The following is a 24221-nucleotide window of genomic DNA, read 5'->3' on the forward strand; positions in this document are numbered from 1 at the left end:
AGGCCTGGGGGTGGGGAAGAAGGCAGCAGGCATGATGAGCGGTGACCAAGGGATAGGCCGTGGGGTTGGAGTGACCCCCCACTCGACCAGGGGGTCCAGGCACGGACTGCCATTGCAGCAGCCTGCAAGGCAGGCATCTTGCCGCACACCCCTCATACCCACCCGCCCACCTCCCCTATCCACACACCCACCATCGGCCGTTCCCCCTGGCACTCTGCCCTCCGCAACCCCTGTGGTTGCGCAGAGTGACACCGACCATATGGATATCCCCACCACTCCACCCCTGCATTTTACCCCCATCCCACCAATTCCCCCCTACCAACCAGTCAGCACACTGGTGAGGCAGCACAGGGCCACCCAAGGACAATGACCCCAGTAGCTCCTGCAGGGCGGCGCCGGAGGGGGCCGCGGAGCTTATCGCTGGCATGGGTAGCGCCAGCCAACGGTATCCCTGGCAGTAGGGACTGGCGCTTGAATCAGAGGCCCCCTTGGTGCCGAGCACAGACGGGCCAGGGGTGCAGAGGGTAGAGTGCCAGGGGGCATGTGGGGACAGGGTCTGTCATGGTGGGGGGGGAGAAATTGGTCGAATGGGGGTGAAATGCGGGGGTGGTGGGGTGGGAGATACCCATATGGCATTGGTTGAGCACGGGGTTACACACCATGCTAACCTGCCTTCCTTTCACCCTTTGCAAACAATGGACTTTGGAATCCACCTGGAATGGTGGCCTTCGTCGCATCCCTGGGGAATGTACTGAGGTTGTATGAGCAGGAGCTGCTGAAGGAGGACCCTGTAGCAGAGCCTGCCACAGATGAACACGAGCCAGCCGTTGAGAATGGAGAGACGGTTGGCCAACAGGCCGAGGAGGCTGGGAAGGAGGCACCGCATAAGACCTTGTGTGTACCAGCAGCGCCCATCATTCGAGGACCTGCCGTACCAGGCATGCCATCACAGACTCTGACTGAACAGGGGGACAATGCGACTTATCTGCCAGATCATGGCATATCTGGCACTGCAAGGGTATGGTGGAGGACACCCGCTCCCGGCGGCAGTCATCCCAGCTCACATTTCCTGAAGTAGGGGATTCCGCCACTGACACCTTGATCACCAAATATTTATTTGAAACCCCAGGCTACTAGTCTAGGTTACAAAGAAATGTCCAAAGTGATGCTTCTGGCTGCCTCAACCAGAGTTCGCATTAGAAGGCATTTGCTGGGATTGCAAGCCTGAATTTTCAGACAGTTCAGTTATTTGGGGAAACAACAATTTTAAATTAATTAAATTAAAATTGCTTATTGTCACGAGTAGGCTTCAATGAAGTTACTGTGAAAAGCCCCTAGTTGCCACATTCCGGTGCCTGTCCAGGGAGGCTGGTACGGGAATCGAACCGTGCTGCTGGCCTGCTTGGTCTGCTTCAAAAGCCAGCGATTTAGCCGAGTGAGCTAAACCAGGTGTTGATCATTATTTTATAGTTTTCTATGTTGACATGTAAGTTGACTTTTATGCATATAAATGTAGAAACATGTCTAAAATATATTCAAATCGCCATGTTTCACCTGATAAGATTGATTAGCATGTCACAAGACAACGGATAAACTTGCAAATTGATTCTGGATCAATTAAAATAAATTCTGGTAACACTGATTATGGGAGAGGAACATTGCTTTTTTAAAAATATATTAAATGCTTTATATGAATGATCAGAAATGTATGGAATAACATTAACCAAATGTACTTGCATAACTTGCCTAATTTGGTTGTTATCAACCTGTGCCCACCTAAAATAGCGTCTGGCAAAGAACTCTGGGAAAAGTGGTCAAGTTCAGGGACAAACAGGCTGCAGCTCCAAATAAACATAGACTGCAGCCTAGACTTTGCAAATAACATAGGAAAAAGACTAGCAAGAGGCCATCCCGGAACAATGGGCTTAAATACAAATCACCATAATGTAGGAGACTCTGTGGCGTCTGATTCCTTATTTGGAACACCAATGGACATGGCCGGTAAGGTCATGCCCCGCGGTGCGGATCTTAATTGGACCTAATCGATCAGGATGATTGAGCCCTGATCAATTGATTAGAAGCTCATCTGGGAACGCTTAAAAGGGTGCGAAAATCCCAATAGTTCTCTCAATAGCAACTGACACCGGTGATGCTTCACTGGCATAAGAAGACGACCATCCACGCTACCGATAGAAGGACCAGAGCTAAGGACAATGACGACCAGCAACTGACCATTAAGACTACAAGACTGTGGGTCCCAGATAAAGGCTATAACTGCTCGGTACTTGTCAGTCACTTGAAAGTTAAACTAAATCACTTGAAAGTTAAGCTAAGGTCTTATATGTACTAGCTTTGTAGTTTAACTTATGTGTGTGATTGAATAACTTTAACATTGTGTAAACCTCAATAAATGCTGTACTATACAAACTTGTAGTCATTTGTCCACCATATACGGGTTGAGACACACTGTGGTTTAGGTACAACAAACCTTTGTGGAGCAGGGCTGTTTACAAAAAGGCAAACCAATTCTTTCAGCTAATTTTTGCAAAGCATTAACAATCTGCCGAAAGCACATTTGTGGAGGTCTCATCTCTTTATCTTAATTTACTGCACTAACTAAGTGCATCTGTTCCCTGCAACTAGGGCAAATAATGAAAAAACAGTCACACTGTTCAGTGGTCCAAAACTTCCTTCCCCACCTGATAGACTGCGACAGTCATAAGAGCACTGTCGATTACAGGCTCATCAGCGTCCATCTGTCCCCTGTAGGTACAAGTTTGTGTGATAAATGAATGTAATTACAGATACAGATCTCTGTTGTTGCCTAATTTGTATCCATTAGAAAGAATACTGCATTAATTAAAGTCTGCAAACTGATCGGATAGAACATTGTGTCTGCTGTTTTTGGCAGCCTGCAAAATAAACTATAGTACAACAGTACAATTATTTGGAGTGCAGTACTATTGAACACAATTTACTTGATAATCATGGTCATATACAAACCATAATTTGCTGACCGAGTGAAAATGGAAATTAACAGATGTGCAACTCAAAATTGGGCATCCATGAAGCATTGTGGGCCATCAGCAGTGAAAGGATAATATTCAAGCACAATTGTTAATCTCGTGGCCTGGCATATCTCTCACTTTACTTATCATTACCTGGGGTTAAGCAGGTCATGGGACACTAATGAAACCTTATGCAGGTAATTGGACACTTATGAAACTGGAGGATTGATATTCCCAAAGATATGGGGAACACACACTCACCCGCTGAGGGGTAGGGTGGGGCGCCCCCTTCTACATCCTGTATAAAATCGGAGGGCCATAAACTGTGAGTTGGCTCCAGTAGTAGCTCTGTACTCTTGTTCTGTTGCCTTGAACTCAACCTTTGACTCAACCTATTTGGTTCGATGTGGACTCCTTTCCGGACCTTATAATATTGCCATTACCATCAAGCTGGGGGATCAACCCTGCTTCAATGAAGAATGCAGTGGAGCATGCCAGCAGCAGTACCAGGCATACCTGAAACTGAGGTGTCAACCTGGTGAAGCTACAATACAGGACAAACTACTTGCATGCCAAACATTGGAAGCAGAAAGCGAAAGAGAGTTAAGCAGTCCTGCAATTAATAGATCAGATGAAAGCTTTGTAGTCCTGCCAAACTGTTCCACTTCTGCCCATAAATCAGACTACCCAAGTGTATCCTGCCACAAAAAGCAGAAAAATCCAACCTGGTCACTAACCGCCCGTCAGTCTACTTGCAATCATCAGTAAAGTGATGGAAGCGGCAATTCTATCAAGTGGCATTTAAACAGCAATAACGTGCTCACTGAGGTTCAGTTTAGGTTCTGCCGGGGACAATCAGCCTCTGGCCTCATTACAGCCTTGATCTGACCATGAACGAAAAAGCTGAACTCAAGAAGGAGATGGGAACGACTGTCCTTGACATCAAGGCAGAATTTGGCCGAGTGTGATTTCAAGGTGCCCTCGTAAAACTGAAGTCAATGGAAAGCAAAGGGAAAACTCTCCACTCGTTGGAGTAAAATCTAGCACAAAGTAAGATGGTTGTGGTTGTTGGAAGCCACAGCCATCTCAGTTCCATGACATTGATTCAAGAGTTCCTCAAGGTTGTGGCCGAAGCCCAACCATCTTCAGCTGCTCCCCTCCATCTAAGCTCTGAAAATACAAGAATTTTGCATTATATATGAAAGTGAAGCCAGGGTGTTAAATTTGAGGTGAAATCGGAAAATACATTGAAAACTATGATCATACATAGGCAATAGACCATTTTAAAATAATTATTCCACAGATATTTACATAATTGTAAAGTTGTTTAAGGCACAAAACCCCAAAAGATTAAAAGAAATGGCCTGTAAAGTGGTCAGGAGTAGTAGTAAACCGGAGGAAGATTTTGGTTGGATTTTAGGACACAGCAAAGAAGCACCAACAAACTTAGAAAGAAAGGAATAGAATATGAATGTAAACTATCAAAACCATAAAAACAGACTGTAGAAGTTCCTATAGGAATATAAAAAGGAAATATTTCGCTAAGACAAATGCGGGTCCATGACTGGCAGTCAGGAGACTTTATTGAATGGAATAGAGAAATGGCAGAGTAGCTAAATAATTGTGTCTGTCTTCACAGAAGAAGATCCAATAAATCACCCAGAATTAGAGATACAAGGGACTAGAGAGAATGAGGAAATTTGTATTAAATAAGTAGATTACATGGGGAAACTATCAGGACTGAAGGCTGATAAGTTCCCAGGACCTGATGATCTACATCCCAGAGTGTTGAAAGGGGTAGCTATGGAGACAATAATGTACTGGTGATCATCTTCCACATTTCTATAGATTCTGAAATGCAGATTGGAGAGTAGCAAATGTTACTCCACTATTTAAGAAGGGAGTGATAGAGAAAACAGGGAACCACAGACCTGTTCGCCTTACATCAGTAATAGGGAAAATGCTAGAATCTATTAGAAAAGATTTGATAGACGCTTGGATAGTAACAAGCTGACTGGGCATAGTCAACAAGGATTTCTAAACAGGGAATCATGTTTGATAAGTGTGTTGGAGTTTTTTGAGAATGTTACCAACAAAACTGATAAAGGGGAATCAGTGGACTTAGTGTACTTGGACTTTCTGAAGGCTTTTCAGAAAGTCCCCTACAGAAGCTTGGTGAACAAATCTAAAGCACATGGGATAGGAGGTAAAATACTGACATAGATTAAGGATTGGCTGACAGGGAGGAAACAGGGTGGGAATAAATGGGTCATTCTCACGTTGGCAGGCTATGACTAATGTGTAGTACAGGGATCAGTATTATGTCCCAGCTGTTCTCAATACATATATAAATGATTTTGATAGGGGGACGAAACAGCTAGGTGGATTCTCTCATGCCCACTGCCGGTAGCAGGTTTGCTGATCCGGTGGAGAATAAAGCTTTGCCTTAAATACGGGTTTGATGCCCGTTCTGATACACTGGTACCCTGCTGGTCGCGGCAGCGAGCTACATGCCCCATGCTGGCGGCGGCACCATGCAAACTGGTCATTTCTATCCGATTAACAGGCTGTAAGCCAATTCTCCAGCCCCCTGTGATGCTCCAGCCCCCTGAGCTGGGATTCACATGGGCGTGAATTGGTGCAGGTATAGGATTGCGAAGCACTTAGTTTAGCAATGGAGTGAGATACTGCCAATCATAGTAAGTGTGTTTATAAACATTGTGGCAGCATAATGGAGATGCATTCAAGCGTGAACGAAAAGATAGATCAATAATTGATTAAGCAGCCGTCTCTGGAGTAATAAAACTGCCAATCACTGGCTAATGCAATGTATTGCTGTGTAAAATTGAATGGAAGATTTGTATTTCAAAAACTGTCAAGGGATTTCAAGTCCTTTGAAATGTACTTGGCTTTCGAGGAAGCCTCTGACATTTGAAACAGCTGCTGCTTTAACTACTTTTGTCTGAGGCAGCAGATGTTAGGAAAGGGTAAAAGAAAATGCATTGATTTCTCACCCTACTACCTGAAATGCTCTTCAGAGTTCAGGCAAAGGTCTCTGATAGGGAAGTCTCTATTCGGGCATTGGTGGGAAGGGTCAGGTGACCTTCCTGCATGCATACTGTGGGAAGGTGACCTGTTACTCCCGTGGTGGTGGTGGGGATGGGGGAGGGGTGCCCTTACCTCTCTGAGGAGGGTAGGGTGCAGGATTTGCATTGTGGGGAAAGTGGGCCAGCCACCGTACCTCAGCATCGGGTCGCCCGCTCAAAATGGCAGCCCGCTACCCGAATTCCGACAGGATCCCGTGAGCTCTTCTTCATGCATACATTTGCTTCAAAGGCTTCCTCGAAAGCCAAGTACACTTTAAAAGACTTGAAATTCTTTGACAGCCTTTGAAATGCAAATATTCCATTCAATTTCATGCAACAATGCATTGCATTAACCAAGGCTTGAAAAGGATGGGATCGCACCGGGGTGCTGCTCCTAGCGTCAGCAGAGACCAGGAGCGAGTCTCCTCTGGTTTGAGCACTTAATTTCCAGAACGGAGAATGAAGCTCAATATTTCCAAGTTCACATCTGACACAAACTAGGTGGGAATGTGTGTCGTGAGGAAGTTGCAAAGCAGCTTCAAGAGACAGACTTCGTTAATGGGCAAGCATATGGCAGATGAAATACATATACAGGAATGGTGAAGTCTTCCTTCAATTGTTGCAATAAGTCCACAGAGGCAGAAGTCCCTTCACCAGAATCCCTTTTGTTAACAAAACCAACAGCAGTACGACCATGTCCATTCAGCTTGCTCTCTACACTAGAAGTGCAGAGGATCTGACACTCCCTGTTATATACAAAGAAGAGGTTCCCAGATTGGTCCACTAATTAGAGAACTCGTATTCCAATTGGCCAATCTCAAAGGTCTAAGTCATTACAATTGTATAGAACTTTGGTTAGACCTGTGAGTATTGTGTGCAATTTTGGTCCCCGAACATTAAAAGGATATTATTGTCACAAAGGAAGTGCAATGAAGATTCACCAGACCTGTCCTCTGAAGACAGAATGGGGAAAATGGTCCTGCATTCTCTAGAGTTTGGAAGAATTACAGGTGATCTTATTGAAAACTACAAAATACTCAAAGCGATAGATAGGGTAGATGCAGGTCAAGATGTTTCTCCTAGTTGGGGAGTTTAATACCGGGGACATAATTTCAAAATAAGGAGGAAGCCACTTGGGACCAAGACGAGGAGAAATATTTTTACTCAAAGGATTGTGGATATTCGGAATTCTCTACCCCAGAGATCTGTGGAAGTTCAGCCATTGAGTATATTTAAAGCAGCGATAGTCAGATTTCCGAGTGTCAATGACGTAAAGAGATATTGTGATAGTGTGAGAAGATGTCATTGAAATAGGTGATCAGCCATGATCCTATTGAATGGTGGAGCAGGTTTGATTGGTTGAATGGCCTACTCCTGTCTCTATGTCCCAATGTTTCTTTGTTCCTAGAAGGCATTGGATAAATATTTTAAATGAAAATGGTTACGTGGAAAGAACAGATGGGTAAGCCTAGCTCACAGAGCCAACATTGGCATAATGGGCTAAATAGCCTCCTTTGGTGATATTTACATAGAACATAGAACATAGAACGATACAGCGCAGTACAGGCCCTTCGGCCCTCAATGTTGCACCGACATGGAAAAAAACTAAAGGCCATCTAACCTACACTATGCCCTTATCATCCATATGCTTATCCAATAAACTTTTAAATGCCCTCAATGTTGGCGAGTTCACTACTGTTGCAGGTAGGGCATTCCACGGCCTCACCACTCTTTGCGTAAAAAACCCACCTCTGACCTCTGTCCTATATCTATTACCCCTCAACTTAAGGCTATGTCCCCTCGTGATAGCCACCTCCATCCGCGGGAGAAGGCTCTCGCTGTCCACCCTATCTAACCCTCTGATCATTTTGTATGCCTCTATTAGGTCACCTCTTAACCTTCTTCTCTCTAACGAAAACAACCTCAAGTCCATCAGCCTTTCCTCATAAGATTTTCCCTCCATACCAGGCAACATCCTGGTAAATCTCCTCTGCACCCGTTCCAAAGCTTCCACGTCCTTCCTATAATGAGGCGACCAGAACTGTACGCAATACTCCAAATACGGCCGTACTAGAGTTTTGTACAACTGCAACATGACCTCATGGCTCCGGAACTCAATCCCTCTACCAATAAAGGCCATCACACCATAGGCCTTCTTCACAACCCTATCAACCTGGGTGGCAACTTTCAGGGATCTATGTACATGGACACCGAGATCCCTCTGCTCATCCACACTACCAAGAATTTTACCATTAGCCAAATATTCCGCATTCCTGTTATTCTTTCCAAAGTGAATCACCTCACACTTCTCCACATTAAACTCCATTTGCCACCTCTCAGCCCAGCTCTGCAGCTTATCTATGTCCCTCTGTAACCTGCAACATCCTTCCGCACTGTCTACAACTCCACCGACTTTAGTGTCGTCTGCAAATTTACTTACCCATCCTTCTGCTCCCTCCTCTAGGTCATTTATAAAAATGACAAACAGCAACGGCCCCAGAACAGATCCTTGTGGTACGCCACTCGTAACTGAACTCCATTCTGAACATTTCCCATCAACCACCACTCTCTGTCTTCTTTCAACTAGCCAGTTTCTGATCCACATCTCTAAATCACCCTCAATCCCCAGCCTCCGTATTTTCTGCAATAGCCGACCGTGGGGAACCTTATCAAACGCTTTACTGAAATCCATATACACCACATCAACTGCTTTACCCTCGTCCACCTGTTCAGTCACCTTCTCAAAGAACTCGATAAGGTTTGTGAGGCATGACCTACCCTTCACAAAACCATGCTGACTATCCCTAATCATATTATTCCTATCTAGATGATTATAAATCGTATCTTTTATAATCCTCTCCAAGACTTTACCCACCACAGATGTTAGGCTCACCGGCCTATATTTACCGGGGTTATCTCTACTCCCCTTCTTGAACAAAGGGACCACATTTGCTATCCTCCAGTCCTCTGGCACTATTCCTGTAGCCAATGATGACCTAAAAATCAAAGCCAAAGGCTCAGCAATCTCTTCCCTGGCTTCCCAGAGAATCCTAGGATAAATCCCATCAGGCCCCGGGGACTTATCTATTTTCACCTTGTCCAGAATTGCCAACACTTCTTCCCTACTCACCTCAATGCCATCTATTCTAATAGCCTGGGTCTCAGCATTCTCCTCCACAATATTATCTTTTTCCTGAGTGAATACTGACAAAAAGTATTCATTTAGTATCTCGCTTATCTCCTCAGCCTCCACACACAACTTCCCACCACTGTCCTTGACTGGCCCTACTCTTACCCTAGTCATTCTTTTATTCCTGACATACCTATAGAAAGCTTTTGGGTTTTCCTTGATCCTACCTGCCAAAGACTTCTCATGTCCCCTCCTTGCTCGTCTTAGCTCTCTCTTTAGATCCTTCCTCGCTTCCCTGTAACTATCAAGCGCCCCAACTGAAACTTCACGCCTCATCTTCACATAGGCCTCCTTTTTCCTCTTAACAAGAGATTCCACTTCTTTGGTAAACCACGGTTCCCTCGCTCTACCCTTTCCTCCCTGTCTGACTGGTACGTACTGATCAAGAACACGCAATAGCTGTTCCTTGAACAAGCTCCACATATCCATTGATTGTATGATTCTATTTTTTACTTGGACCCATAATCTAATAGAAAATCTGTTCATCCAAAAATAATCAAGCAAAATATTTAAAAAATAAAGTTAAAGACAAAACTGGCTATTACCAAAATCAATAAACAGTTTGAAAACAGGATATTAAAAAAATGTAACATTTTCTGGAACGAATTAAAAGACAGCCACTGCTACTGACTATCCACAAAATTTGGCAGGTTTCAGATTGCATGCAAGAAAATGATTTAGCAAACATAAAATAAGCCAATATAAAAGATAACTGCTGAAGTTACTGTTGTCATACACAATCCCCAGTCTTTAAGCTTGCTATCCGTTTCCCTCAGCAGCAGAATTGCATACTACCTATGATGAAGGGCAAATTATGTTTAATTAATTTGCTAGATTTCTTCAAAAACGTAACAAGCAAAGTAGATAATGGGGATCCTGTGGATGTAGTTTATCTGGACTTCTGGAAAGCGTTTGATAAGGTGCCACTCAGAAGGTTAAAACACAAGGCCAGATCACATGGGGTTAGAGGGAGTAATGTATTAGCTTGGACAGAAGACTGGCTGGCGGACAGAAACAGAGTCTGGATAAACATTGAACAAAGAACAGAGAAAAGTATAGCACAGGAACAGGCCCTTCGGCCCTCCAAGCCCGTGCCGACCATGCTGCCCGTCTAAACTAAAATCTTCTATACTTCCTGGGTCCGTATCCCTCTATTCCCATCTTATTCATGTATTTGTCAAGATGCCCCTTAAATGTCACTATCGTCCCTGCTTCCACCACCTCCTCCGGCAGCGGATTCCAGGCACCCACTACCCTCTGTGTAAAAAAACTTGCCTCGTACATCTCCTCTAAACCTTGCCCCTCGCACCTTAAACCTATGCCCCTAGTAATTGACCCCTCTACCCTGGGGAAAAGCCTCTGACTAGCCACCCTGTCTATGCTCCTCATAATTGTGTAGACCTCTATCAGGTCGCCCCTCAACCTCCATTGTTCCAGTGAGAACAAGCTGGGTTTATTCAATCGCTCCTCATAGCTAAAGCCCTCCATACCAGGCAACATCCTGGTAAATCTCTTCTGCACCCTATCTAAAGCCTCCACATCCTTCTGGTAGTCTGGCGACCAGAATTAAAACACAATACTCCAAGTGTGGCCTAACTAAGGTTCTATATAGCTGCAACATGACTTGCCAATTCTTATACTCAATGCCCCGGCCAAAGAAGGCAAACATGCCATATGCCTTCTTGACTACCTTCTCCATCTGTGTTGCCCCTTTCAGTGACCTGTGGACCTGTACATCTAGATCTCTTTGACTTTCAATACTCTTGAGGGTTCTACCATTCACTGTATATTCCCTACCTGCGTTAGACCTTCCAAAATGCATTACCTCACATTTGTCCGGATTAAACTCCATCTGCCATCTCGCCACCCAAGTCTCCAAACAATATAATTCCTGCTGTATCCTCTGACAGTCATCATCGCTCTCCGCAATTCCACCAACTTTTGTGTCGTCTGCAAACTTACTAATCAGACCAGTTACATTTTCCTCCAAATCATTTATATATACTACGAACAGCAAAGGTCCCAGCACTGATCCCTGCGAAACACCACCAGTCACAGCCCTCCAATTAGAAAAGCACCCTTCCATTGCTACTCTCTGCCTCTATGACCTAGCCAGTTCTGTATCCACCTCGCCAGCTCACCCCTAATCCCGTGTGCCTTCACCTTTTGTACCAGTCTACCATGGGGAACCTTGTCAAAGGCCTTACTGAAGTCAATATAGACAACATCCACTGCCCTACCTGCATCAATCATCAAACCTGATCAAGTTAGTGAGACACGACTTCCTCTTCACAAAACCATGCTGCCTCTCACTAATACGTCCATTTGCTTCCAAATGGGAGTAGATCCTGTCTCAAAGAATTCTCTCCAGTAATTTCCCCACCACAGACGTAAGGCTCACCGGCCTGTAGTTCCCTGGATTATCCTTGCTACCCTTCTTAAGCAAAGTAACAACATTGGCTATTCCCCAGTCCTCCGGGACATCACCTGAAGACGGTGAGGATCCAAAGATTTCTGTCAAGGCCTCAGCAATTTCATCTCTAGCGTCCTTCAGTATTCTAGGGTAGATCCCATCTGGTCCTGGGGACTTATCTACCTCAATATTTTTCAAGACGCCCAACACCTCGTCTTTTTGGATCTCAATGTGACCCAGGCTACCTACACACCCTTCTCCAGACTCAACATCCAAAATATTTATTTAGTACCTCGCCCATTTCCTCTGGCTCCACACATAGATTCCCTCGCCTATCCTTCAGTGGACCAACCCTTTCCCTGGCTACCCTCTTGCTTTTTATGTACGCGTAAAAAGCCTTGGGATTTTCCTTAACCCTATTTGCCAATGACGTTTTGTGACCCCTTCTAGCCCTCCTGACTCCTTGCTTAAGTTCCTTCCTACTTTCCTTATATTCCAAACAGGCTTTGTCTAATCCCAGCCTTCTAGCCCTGATCAATGCCTCCTTTTTCTTTTTGACGAGGCCTACAATATCTCTCGTTCTCCAAGGTTCCCGAAATTTGCCGTATTTATCCTTCTTCTGCACAGGAACATGCCAGTCCTGAATTCCTTTCAACTGACATTTGAAAGCCTCCCACATGTCAGATGTTGATTTACCCTCAAACATCTTCCCCCAATCCAGGTTCTTCAGTTCCCACCTAATATTGTTGTAATTAGCCTTCCCCAAATTTAGCACATTCACCCTAGGACCACTCTTATCCTTGTCCACCAGCACTTTAAAACTTACTGAATTGTGGTCACTGTTCCCGAAATGCTCCCCTACTGAAACTTCTACCACCTGGCCGGGCTCATTCCCCAATATCAGGTCCAGTACAGCCCCTTCCCTAGTTGGACTGTCTGCATATTGTTTTCAGAAGCCCTCCTGGATGTTCCTTACAAACTCTGTCCCGTCCAGGCCCCCTAGAACTACGTGAGTCCCAGTCAATATTGGGGAAGTTGAAGTCTCCCATCACAACAATCCTGTTGTTTTTACTCGTTTCCAAAATCTGTCTACCTGTCTGCTCCTCTATCTCCCGCGGGCTGTTGGGAGGCCTGTAGTAAATCCCCAACATTGTGACTGTACCCTCCTTATTCCTGATCTCTACCCATATAGCCTTGCTGCCCTCTTTGGTGTCCTCCCGTAGTACAGCTGTGATATTTTCACTAACCAGTAGCGCAACTCCGCCACCCCTTTTACATCTCCCTCTATCCCGCCTGAAACATCGAAATTCTGGAATGTTTAGCTGCCAATCCTGTCCTTCCTTCAACCAGGTCCCTGTAATGGCAACAACATCATAGTTCCAAGTACTAATCCAAGCTCTAAGTTCATCTGCCTTACCCGTAATACTTCTTGCATTAAAACATATGCATTTCAGGCCACCACACCCGCTGTTTTCAGCAACATCTCCCTGTCTGCTCTTCCTCAGAGCCATACTGGCCCTATTCCCTAGTTCACCCTTAATGCTTTCACCTTCTGACCTATTGCTTCGGTACCCACCCCCCTGCCATGGGATAAACTGGTCTTTCTCTGGATGGCAAGATGTAACTAGTGGGGTGCCACAGGGTTTGGTCCTTGGGTCCCAATGATTTACAATCTATATTAACGACTTTGATACAGGGATAGAAGGTCTAGAGCCAAATTTGAAGATGGCACAAAAATAGATGGGACAGTAAATTGCAATGAAGAAATAAGAACCTTACAAATGGATACAGATAGGTTAGGAGAGTGGGCCAAAAATGTGGCAGATGGAGTTTGAAGTAGATAAATGTGAGGCCGTGCATTTTGGGTGGAAAAATGGGAAGGCAACTTATCATCTAAATGGGGAGAGACTTCGGGGTGCTCCAGTGTAGAGGGATCTGGGTGTTCTCTGTCATGAGTCACAGAAAACTAGCATGCAGGTACAGCAGATAATAAATAAAGCAAATGGAATGTTGGCATTTATAGCTAAAGGAATAGAGTAAAAAGGTAAAGAACTGTTGTCACAACTATACAAGGCATTGATGAGATTGCACCTGGAGTATTGTGGATAGTTTTGGTCCCCTTATTTGAGGAAAGATGCAGTGGAATTGGAGGCAGTTTAGAGGAGGATCACTAGATTGATTCCAGACATGAGGGGTTTGTAGTATGAAGAGAGATTGAGGAGTTTAGGCTTATACTCTTGAGAGTTCAGAAGAATGAGGGGAGAATAAATAGAGGTATGCACGATGTTAAAAAGTATAGATGAAGTAGACGTGGTGCAGATGCTTCCTCTTGTGGGGCATCTAGAATAAGACGTCATAGTCTCAGGATAAGGGGTACCAGATTTAAAACAGAGATGAAAGCACTACTTCTCCATAAGGGTTGTGAATCTGCGGAATTCGCTACCCCAGAGTGCAGTGGATGCTGAACAGTGAGTAAATTTGAGGAGCGAAACAGATTTTTAATTAGATGGGGTTGAAAGGTTACGGAGAATGTGCAGGATGGTGGAGTTGAATGATGTAGTAGGTTCGAGAGACTAAATTGCCAGCCCCTGCTCCTAGTTCTGATGTTCTAAGAAAGAACTAGTCTGTCTGATTTTACCGTCCAGCTCTTGATTTGTAACCCTGTAGGTAACAACACCTCAAGCACAAATATGGATTCTTGATTAATAAGGGGATTTCTTAATTAATATGGAGATCAGTGTGTATGGTAAGAAGGCAGGAGAATGGGGATGAGGAACATATGATTGAATGGCGGAGCAGACTCAGTGGGCCAAATGGCCTAATTTTGATCCTATATCTTATGGTCTATGGTCTACCTCGCCAGCCTACTGATCCACAAATATATGTTCATTATGGTGACTACCAATGCCCTCTCCATTTTTTTTTTTTTTTTAATTTTTTTTTTATAATTTAGATTACCCAATTATTTTTTCCAATTAAGGGGCAATTTAGCATGGCCAATCCACCTACTCTGCATATTTTTGGGTTGTGGGGGCGAAACCCACGCAGACACGGGGAGAATGTGCAAACTCCACACGGACAGTGACCCAGAGCCGGGATCGAACCTGGGACCTCAGCGCCGTGAGGCGGTTGTGCTAACCACTAGGCCACCGTGCTGCCCCCCCTCTCCATTTTTTAAAATTGTGCTGAGATTGTTCATTTGATAGCACAGTATTTTAAATTTATTTTGCACATATGTGCAGAATCTAAAAAAGAACATCCGGGGCGAAATTCTCCAACCCCACACAGGGTCGGAGAATCGGCCGGCGGGCCGATATTGCCGCTCCCGCCATGTTAAAGATTCACCCACCCGCCATAAAACGGCGTTCTTCAAATCCCGCCGGCCGCCTCGGATAACGGCTGGCGCCGGCGGGATGCCATTGTTTTTTTAAGCTTTTTTATTCACAGGCACAGATGGGCCGAAGTCCCGCCGACGTGGCCACGGGTCACATCGGCGAAAATCAAAGTAGGTTTATAACGGCATCAACCATTGATGATGGTTGACGCCGTTCAGTTACCTACATCGAGTGCGGGGGGGGGGGGTGGGGGGGTAGGGGGGGTAGGGATGGGGGGTGGGGGTAGGGGTGGGGGGTAGGGGTGGGGGGGTGGGGTTAGGGGTAGGGGGGTAGGGGTAGAGGTAGGGGGGTAGGGGTGGGGGTAGAGGTAGGGGGGTAGGGGGTCGGGGTAGGGGTAGAGGTAGGGGTAGGGGGTAGGGGTAGGGGGCAGCGGCGTGCAGAGGGGGGGGGGGCGACGGTGCGTTGGCCCCGGGCATCCATTGGATGGGGGCATCAGCAGATCTTCCTCAAGGCTCCCCTTCCTCCCAGCTGCCTTGTCTTTGTTTGAGAGAGAGAGAGAGAGAGGGAGATTGTGGGGACAGATAGAGAGAGAGAGACAGAGAGAGGAGTCCCGTCCATCCTCATGCTGAGAGCAGGGCTTTGGTGAGTATATTGCAATCTGCCTAAACCCAGGAATATTGCCTGGTTATAATGCAGAGGGAAATGCTGGGATCCCGGGGTGGGAGATGTGTCTGGATTTGTCTATTTCTGCGTCAGCCTCTGCGATTTCAGGTCAGTTTCACAACAACAGGAAAAACGCGCAGAGAGAGAGGGAAAAACTTTTGGCAAAGTTTCTGGGTTCTGCCTTTATAATTCACAGCGCTGAAAGGGTTCTGTAAGTAAGCAAGCAGCTTACAGGAAACATTAGTGACTATCCACATGATGATCTTAACTATGCACCATTTCTGGTAAAGGGCTCGTCTCTTTTCAAAGCATTCTCAAACTGCCTCATCTCTGACCAGCATCTCTTCTCAATCATGTGCTGCACTCAACCCGTTTGATTCTGTATTTAATGTTCGTGCTCCCTCTTCCCCACCCCTAACTCCTCATGAATATCTCTAGCAGAATTTAATATCAAGGCATTGGTATGTATTTCTAAGTGCAACATTTGTATTTTATGTATTTCTATCTATTAGTGTGAGTATATGTTTAAAAGATGTTCATACATTTAATTAAATGTGTTGCAGAGAATGCTCATGTGGAAAGCCAATATCAGTAACATATGTGCCGTTTGTGTGAACAAACAAACAATGAAATGTGTAATTGAAGTTGCAGTAAAAGTTGATTTTGAGTTAACAAGATGAATAAAGGTCAAAAGAGCAGCGAAACAAGGCTGCATTCTATCGCATCCAATTTTTGTATGATATTTCTAACACAATAATCTTGAAGTTAGATTGAAGATCAATAAGAAATTACAATGTACACAATGCCAATGATCCATTACTAATTGCAAAATAGAAATTACATGAGATATTTGGGAGGTAATTTGATCAGCTTTGCATTTTTTTGTATTCGTTTACAGAATTTGGGCATCACTAGCTAGGCCAGAATTTATTGTCCATCACTAGTTGCCATTGTGTTAAGATCCCAGACCAGACCACAACATTTGTTCGCATACTGGACAAGAACCCCAAACAATGTTTTAAAATTTGTGCAACTGTGAGGAAAGGGTACTTCACCCAGATGTGGTGTCTCTGACCGATAGATTGCTTATGTTAAAACGCACTTTAATTTCAAAACAGAATTAACCACATTAACATCAAAGAAAATAGCTTTACTAACATCAGTTAAATAGTTCTGAAGCAAAAGGAAAAACGTGAACAACCGCCACCGGGTCGGAGAATCCCCGGGGGGGGGGGGGGGGGGGGGGGGTGAATCCTGCCCTGCCGCCCCGACGGTGGCTACCATATTCTCCAGTGCCGGTTTTTGGGCGGGGTTCACGCCACGCCGGTCGGGGGCCGTTAGCAGCCCCCCCCCCTCAGCAATTCTCTGGGTACCGATGGGCCAAGCACCCGTCCTTGTTTGGCCAGTCCTGCCGGCGTGGGTTACGCATGGTCCCACACGGCGGGACTTTGCAGGTAAGTCGGTGGGGGCAGTCTTCGGGGGGGGGGAAAGAGGGGGGCATGGGGGGATCCGACCCCGGGGGGGAGGGGGGACCCCCAAGGTGGCCTGGCCCGCGATCGGGGCCCACCGCTCTGCGGGTGGGCCTGTGCCATGTGGGCACTCCTTCCTTCCGCGCCAGCCCCAGTAGAGCTCCGTCATGGCCGGTGCGGAGAAGAGAATCCCCTGCGCATGCGCAAAAATATGACGGCCGGTCTGCGCATGTGCGGAGCCACGACAGTGGTTCCACGCATGCGTGAGATCACGCTGGCCCTTCGGCACATGCGCAAACTCACGCAGTCCCTTCAGCGCCAGCTGGGGAGGCGCCATCCCCTCTGGTGGCCACCTAGCCTCCGGAAGTGCGGAGAATTCCGCACTTTCAGGGACTGCTAACGCCGGAATGGTTGGCGCCGGTTCTCCCGCCAGCGTGGGGACTTAGTCCCCAGAAGGGAGAACCCCGCTGACTATCTGAATCTGCTACTAATTACAATTAAGCTACCTAATACAGTTCAAATGCCACTTTTAAATAATGTTAACAAACAGATTACTTGCTTAGCTGTGTAGACACCTTTGGAGAGAGAGACCCTTTTAGGAGCAGAACCATTACATGTCTGCTCAACCAAGCAGCATTTAGCAAAACTACTATTCAATTTAAAATCCTTCTGTCTTGTCATACACAAATCTCATGGCAAACTGCAAAAATACATGCTGGCTCCTCCCATTAATTACATCAGTATCCCACTAATATGTCACATGACCTGGTTAGCAAGGCTAAATACAACCCCTTGTCCACAATCGACTGCCCAGAGAATCTCCAGCAACTGATAAAGCTATACTTGTGCATAGATAGCTTCATAAAAAGTGTAAATATCAGACAGATACATTTGCATTTAATGAACATGAACACTTAATAGCTGCTAAGATTATATTCTGTTCAACCTTCATGTCTCTCTGGAGCGAGGAATGCTTTGTACAATATACAGAGTTCTGTCTGTTATTCTGTACCTCCCAAGTCAATGTGTTAAATAATTAGTTAAAGGAGCAAGTTAATTGTAAGGATCCTTCCCCTGCTTTTGTTCCATCTCTCTACTTCCCAAGGTCTTCAGCTACAAAGAGGTCCAATGTGATCCAGGATCCAGCTCAAACTCACCCTTTGCCAGTGAGCCCCTCCCATAACACTGTCTTGATGTTAATTTGGTCTGTAGTTGAATATCAGGGACTCCTGGAACTTCATCGTTCAGGTGCAAAGCTCCTGCCAGCATTAATTGCTGCAGAGAGGTTGTTGGGTTCATGGGCTGGCTCCATGGGGGCTTGGGGAAACATGACACTCCATAAAATCCAGTTCATGAGTTCAATTCCCACCATGGCAGCTTGGGAATTTAAATTCAGTTAGTAAATCTGGAATAAAATGTTGGATCAATCAATAATGATCGTGAAACCAGAGGATAGTACAAAACAAAATCTGGGCCAGAATTGTCCATCACTCTGCCGGGTGCACGCCCGGTCCAAATGTGCATAAAATAATGCACCACGCATGCGTGGACTATTGAGATCGGGGGGTGCGAGCAAGAGTTGGAGATGTGCCTGCTGGCAATCCTGGGGCCAGTTAAGGCCATTGAAAAAGCCTATTAACACAGATTTTAGGTTGCCCGTTCAATTTTGCGCTGGTCACAAAGGCAAAACGGACAGGCGAGTGTTATGTTTTTATCAATTTGTCATCCAAGGCGAGATAAAAGGCTCCTGGAGCACAAGCATTTCCATTTTATTTGTGATTTTGCTGCTGTCATATTTCTGAGTTTTGCCCCAAATTTCCTTTTGATTGTGCTGTAACAAAGTAGATCAGTCTGTACAAACCATGGGAAATATTGATGCTTCCAAAAAATATTGGTCTTGAAAATCCACGGCTATTTGGCACATTGCCACTGTAATTGTATGGGGAGGATATGGGGATTGAGCAGAGGGTCAGGAATATCTGAATGTCAGACTCTCTGTGACCCATGCTTTCATTATGACCCAGCAGGTTTGTCACCGGAGGTGTCCCAACTGATTCAGCAGTAGACATAGAATATGATCAGATAACTGTATAATGAAAACTAGTTTAAAAAAAAAAACGATTCCATATAAAAGGGAGCAAACACACTTTGCTTGCAGCCCCAAGCATCACACCCCACCACCCTGCGCCACCTCAGCTGGTCAGTCCAGAGTTGCTACAGTAGCAGGAAGACCAGGTACAGTCTTGATGGAATGGGTGTTGGAGTATTCTGCTCTCTGGAGTTCAATTCATTACGGGTTCAAGTACCACGCCAGAGAGTTGAACATGGAGACTTACAGTGTCGTGCAGCCTTGAGGAAGTGTTGCAATGTCTGTGATGCCAATGTTCAAGTGAGATGTTAATCTGAGACTATGTCTACTGTGCAGCTTTGAGGAAGTGTGGCACTGTCTGTGGTGTCAATGTTCAAGGGAGATGTTAAGCTGAGACTATGTCTACCCTCTCTGAATGATGCAAAAGATCCAACATGTTTCTTACGGGATCTTGTGCATAAAGTGGCTGGCCGGCACAGTTTCCACATTATAGTAGTGACCATACTTCAGAAAGTGGTGAGGCACTCTGGAACATAGTTCATAGTTCATAGAATTTACAGTGCAGAAGGAGGCCATTCGGCCCATCGAGTCTGCACCGGCTCCTGGAAAGAGCACCCTACTTCATGAAAGTTGTCAAAATGCTTATTCATTATTCTTTCTTTCTTCACTGATGTAAGTATCTGGAGGGAATTATTTTCCCAATTCCTTTCTCCTCTCCTCACCCACAGCTTCCTCACTGTTGCCACAAAGGGTAAGATCTTCCGGACCCTTCAACAGCACTCCCCGCCGTTGATTTCCCAGTGAAGTGGGGTGGATTCAATGGGAAATCCCATTGACAGTGGCAAGGACCCTTTGCTGGCCAACAGTGGGCCGCCGTGAAACACGCCGGGGGAGGCCTGACAATCTTGCCAAAAGTTCAGTTGGCTCAGTGGTAGATGCTGGGCAGGACCTGTGGATTTTCATGGCATATTTCTGAGCCATTGGAGTGGATTCTCCATTGCCCACCACCAGAATGACGGCTGAAAAATAGGACCAGCGCCTAACGATTAACAGCTCTTCACAACAACAATAAGGGGGTTGATTCAGTGGGAAATCCCATTGGCAGCGGGTGACCAGTTGATTCCGCTGCCGTCCAACAGCGGGCCACCTCCCGAGATTCACGCCATGGGAGGTGCTGAAACCCCCTTCCCCCTCCCGGTTTACTGTTCCAAGGCCAAAACGTTGGACGTTTAATGTGGTACTTCACTGTGATATCTGAGGTATTTATTTCAACAGGTTTCTGCTCATATGATGGCACCATCATAAAAATGAAACATTATGCAGCATGTAATAAAACACAAAAGAAACATTAGTGTTGAAAATGCTATTTTTGAGATAATGAAATGATTGGAAGCTAAGGGGCAGGATTCTCTGATCCTAAGGCTACGTTTGATGCCGTCGGATACGCCGTCGCGTTTCTCGATGGCGTCAACACAGCCCCAGAATCAGCAATTCTGCCCATACAGGGGGCCAGTAGGGCGCTGGAGCGGTTCATGCCGCTCCAGCTGCTGATCTAGCTGTGGAATGGGCGCCGGGGGATGCGCGCATTCGCAGTGGGTCCAACCGCGAAGCCGCGCATGCGCAGTCCCACTGGCGCAATTTCAGCGCATGCGCGGTGTCTCCCTTGTCCACACTGGCCCCGACTCAACATGGTGCAGGAATACAGGCGCCGGTGCGGAAGAAAGGAGGCCAGGAGACAGAGAGGGCGGCCCGCCAATCGGTGGGTCCCGATTGCGGGCCAGGCCACATCGGAACCCCCCCCCCCCCCCACACACACACAGGCCGCCCCCGGACCCTTCAACGGCGAGATCCATGTTTAAATGGCGCCGGCGGGACTTAGGTTACTTTTATTAAGACCGCTCGGCCCATCCAGGCCAGAGAATCGCGGGGGAGCCGCGTAGAGCGGCCCCCGACCGGTGCCGTGTCGGCCCCAATGGCGCCGATTCTCCGATCTGCGGAGAATCACATCGCGGCGTAGTGCGATTCGCGCGGCCCACCGCCGATTCTCCGACCCAGAAGCAATAAATACTGCTATTGTTTAATTTCAATTATTGTGTGCCTTAGAATTGAATAAAATATTTCAATGTCTACACCTTATGAGTGGGCAGGGGTGTGGGAAAGAGAAGTGCAAGGCATTTGTGAAAACCCTCAGCATGCTCACAGCATGTTTAAAAAGTGCTCAATAATTTTTTCCCCAATTAAGGGGCAATTTAGAGTGGCCAATCCACCCATCCTGCACATCTTTGGGCTGTGGAGGTGAGACCCACGCAGACACGGGGAAAATGTGCAAACTCCACACGGACGGTGACCCAGGGCCGGGATTGAACACGGGTTCACAGCACCTTGAGGCAGCAGTGCTAACCACTGGGCCGCCGTGCTGCCCAGCATGCTCATAAATTCTGGATCTTCAACTATCTATATATTATAACAGAGAAAAACGACTTGAACCCTTCCCTTAAATGAGAAATAAATCTCTACAATATAAGGAACACCAAAATTATGTCACCAGACCATTTCCCAAAAAACTTTCAAGACTGTTAAAAAACTCACCATGGACAGTGGTACAATAGCACGGATGTCCTTTTGGATCACTGCCAACTCTGTCACCACCTTGTCTGAATCTGGAGGAGGATTTTTTCCACGGTAGTCAACGTGCCACATAATACGTCTTGTCACTGACTGGCTGGTAAAATTTTCCATCTCAAAGTTCAATTGAATGATTTCATTCGGCTGAAAATTTTCACTGCCAAGAAATTAGAAAGGGAATACAATCAACTTTATTTTAGATTTTGAATTTAATTATCCAAAAACAGCTTTGAAAGTATGAACTAGTCAATTTATTTACTTATTTTACTTTCTTCTGAACAAAGCTAAAACAGTGCAAAGTCTTAGGAGGCCATTTGTCCCTTTTAGCTGCTCAGCCATTCATTGTGATTCATGACTGAAAATCCAACTCAACAGCTTAATCCCACTTTTCCCCCATATCCTTTGATCCCCTTCGCTCTACGTGCTATATCTAACCGCTTTTTGAAAACTTCTTGTGCTCTAAAGGAGCCCACTTCAATCATTTCTTTCACAGAAAGCTTTCACAGAAAGCTGACTTTTATGTGGAGCTGTGGTCGTACCCCCATCAGAAATGTCAGGGTTAGCCTGCCTCCATGTGGCCTGGAAATCACAATCTGATTTTATGACCATTAAGCCAGTAATTGGCTCGGAGGGTGACTTTAATTCCCATTTGGGAAAAAGTCCTGCCCCCAAAAGCTTCCAGACAATTAGATGACCAGCATGTTATCCCATCATTGCCGGCATGAGTGCTAGTCGCCATTGATATTGCAAGCAGTTCCCAATTCTGAGGAGCCAGGGAGCCATTTAAGAAAACGAGTGGGGTGTTTCGCTGGGATGCCTGGTGTGGTGGGGGTGGGGGGTGGGGGGGGGGGGGAGCAGCCAGGTTCACCACATGCTTTGTGCAACGCTAGTTGATAAAATATTAGCAGTGGTGTGGTGTGAGGCAGCGCTTAAGTGCCCACTCTGCACCTTTGGTAAGATACCACTGGAGGTGGGTAAGTGACAGGCACAACACCACTGCCATGGCACCCAATATTATGTCTCCTCGTCTGCTAGCTCACAGAAAATTCCATCCATACAGTCTAATCTTCCCTAGTCTTCCTTTCCTCCAACAAGGTTTTTGGGAAGCAACAACCCAATAAAATTGAGCTCAGGTTTGTTATTCAAAGAAACTTCATCTTCCTTCAAATGTTCAACAGTTAAATTAATGAAGAATTTATGATGTACTTTTTCTAGTCCTTTTCCTGTATACACTAGAGAAAACACCATTTTCTATTGAATCTTAACATCGACTAACCACTGAAGTATAGTGTCCAGTTCTGCATACCACAGATTTGTAAGAGTGTGAAGACTTTAGAGAGTTGCAGAAAAGATTTCCAAGATAGGTTTCAGGAATGAGGAAATTCAATTAGATAGATAGATTTGAGAACTTGGCACTGTTCTCCTTGGAGAAGAATAAGTTCAGAGGAGCTTGAATAAAGATGTTAAAAATCATGAACAGTATATAAGAAGTAGCTGTTATCATTGGCGGGAGGATCATGAACCACACAGCACAACTTTTATGTGAATGGTGTGGTGATATGCATCACTGTATATACATAAAGGGTTAATGTAAATACACGTAGACTAGCTAGACACTAGAGGGAGCACCAGAGACATGACACACAGACACTCAACTAATAGGTCAGTAAGATAGGACACGGCCAATGGGCATTCATGATACACACAGAGGTGACACTACCACAGGGGGGCATTACACCAACCCATATATAAAGGACACAGCACACATGATCTTCCTCTGTCCAGTGGAGACACTCAGTGAGTACAGACACAGGGCTGATTCAACATCACACCCACCACGTGGATTGTTGCAGACTGGTTCGTCAGTCTGAGTAGCTATAGAAGGATTAACAGTTGTGGCGAATCAGAGTAGGAGAATTGTAAATAGTTTAATAAACGTGTTGAAGTTATCTCCACGTCTGAACCTTCCTTTGTCAGAGTGAATATCAAGGGAGCAGCTTATGCTACGTCAAGAGCATAACAAGACAAATGGCAAAAAGAAACAGCAAAATGGGGGGAAATCTTTTTGCTTAACAAGTGGTTAGGTTTGCATGCATTGCCTTAGAGGTTGGTGGAGGCAGATTCAATTGTGATTTTTAAAATGGGATTGGATAAGTACCCGTAGAACAATAAAGTACAGGGCCACAGAGAAATATAGGTGTGAGTGGGACAAGCTGCTTTGGTCTTGCAGAGAGCTTGCATGGACATGACAGGTGGAATGACCTCCTTTTGTGCTGTGACAAATCTATGATTCTATTTCCTGATTTACCCATGGCTGGATTTTATTGGCGTCAAAAATGGTGG

The 24221-nt window shown here is 45.6% G+C and overlaps 1 protein-coding gene across 2 annotated transcripts in view; it reads right to left on the reverse strand.

Annotated features, from left to right (window-relative positions):
- tmem132e (transmembrane protein 132E) overlaps positions 1 to 24221 on the reverse strand; it is a 780602-nt gene that overhangs the window by 346460 nt on the left and 409921 nt on the right. For both annotated transcript variants that reach the window (XM_038813827.1, XM_038813828.1), the window contains exon 4: positions 21843 to 22035. In XM_038813827.1, the coding sequence (XP_038669755.1) occupies positions 21843 to 22035 (193 nt within the window). The remainder of the gene's footprint in view (positions 1 to 21842; positions 22036 to 24221) is intronic.

This window comes from Scyliorhinus canicula, chromosome 12, assembly GCF_902713615.1.
Source record: "Scyliorhinus canicula chromosome 12, sScyCan1.1, whole genome shotgun sequence".
Classification (NCBI taxonomy): domain Eukaryota; kingdom Metazoa; phylum Chordata; class Chondrichthyes; order Carcharhiniformes; family Scyliorhinidae; genus Scyliorhinus; species Scyliorhinus canicula.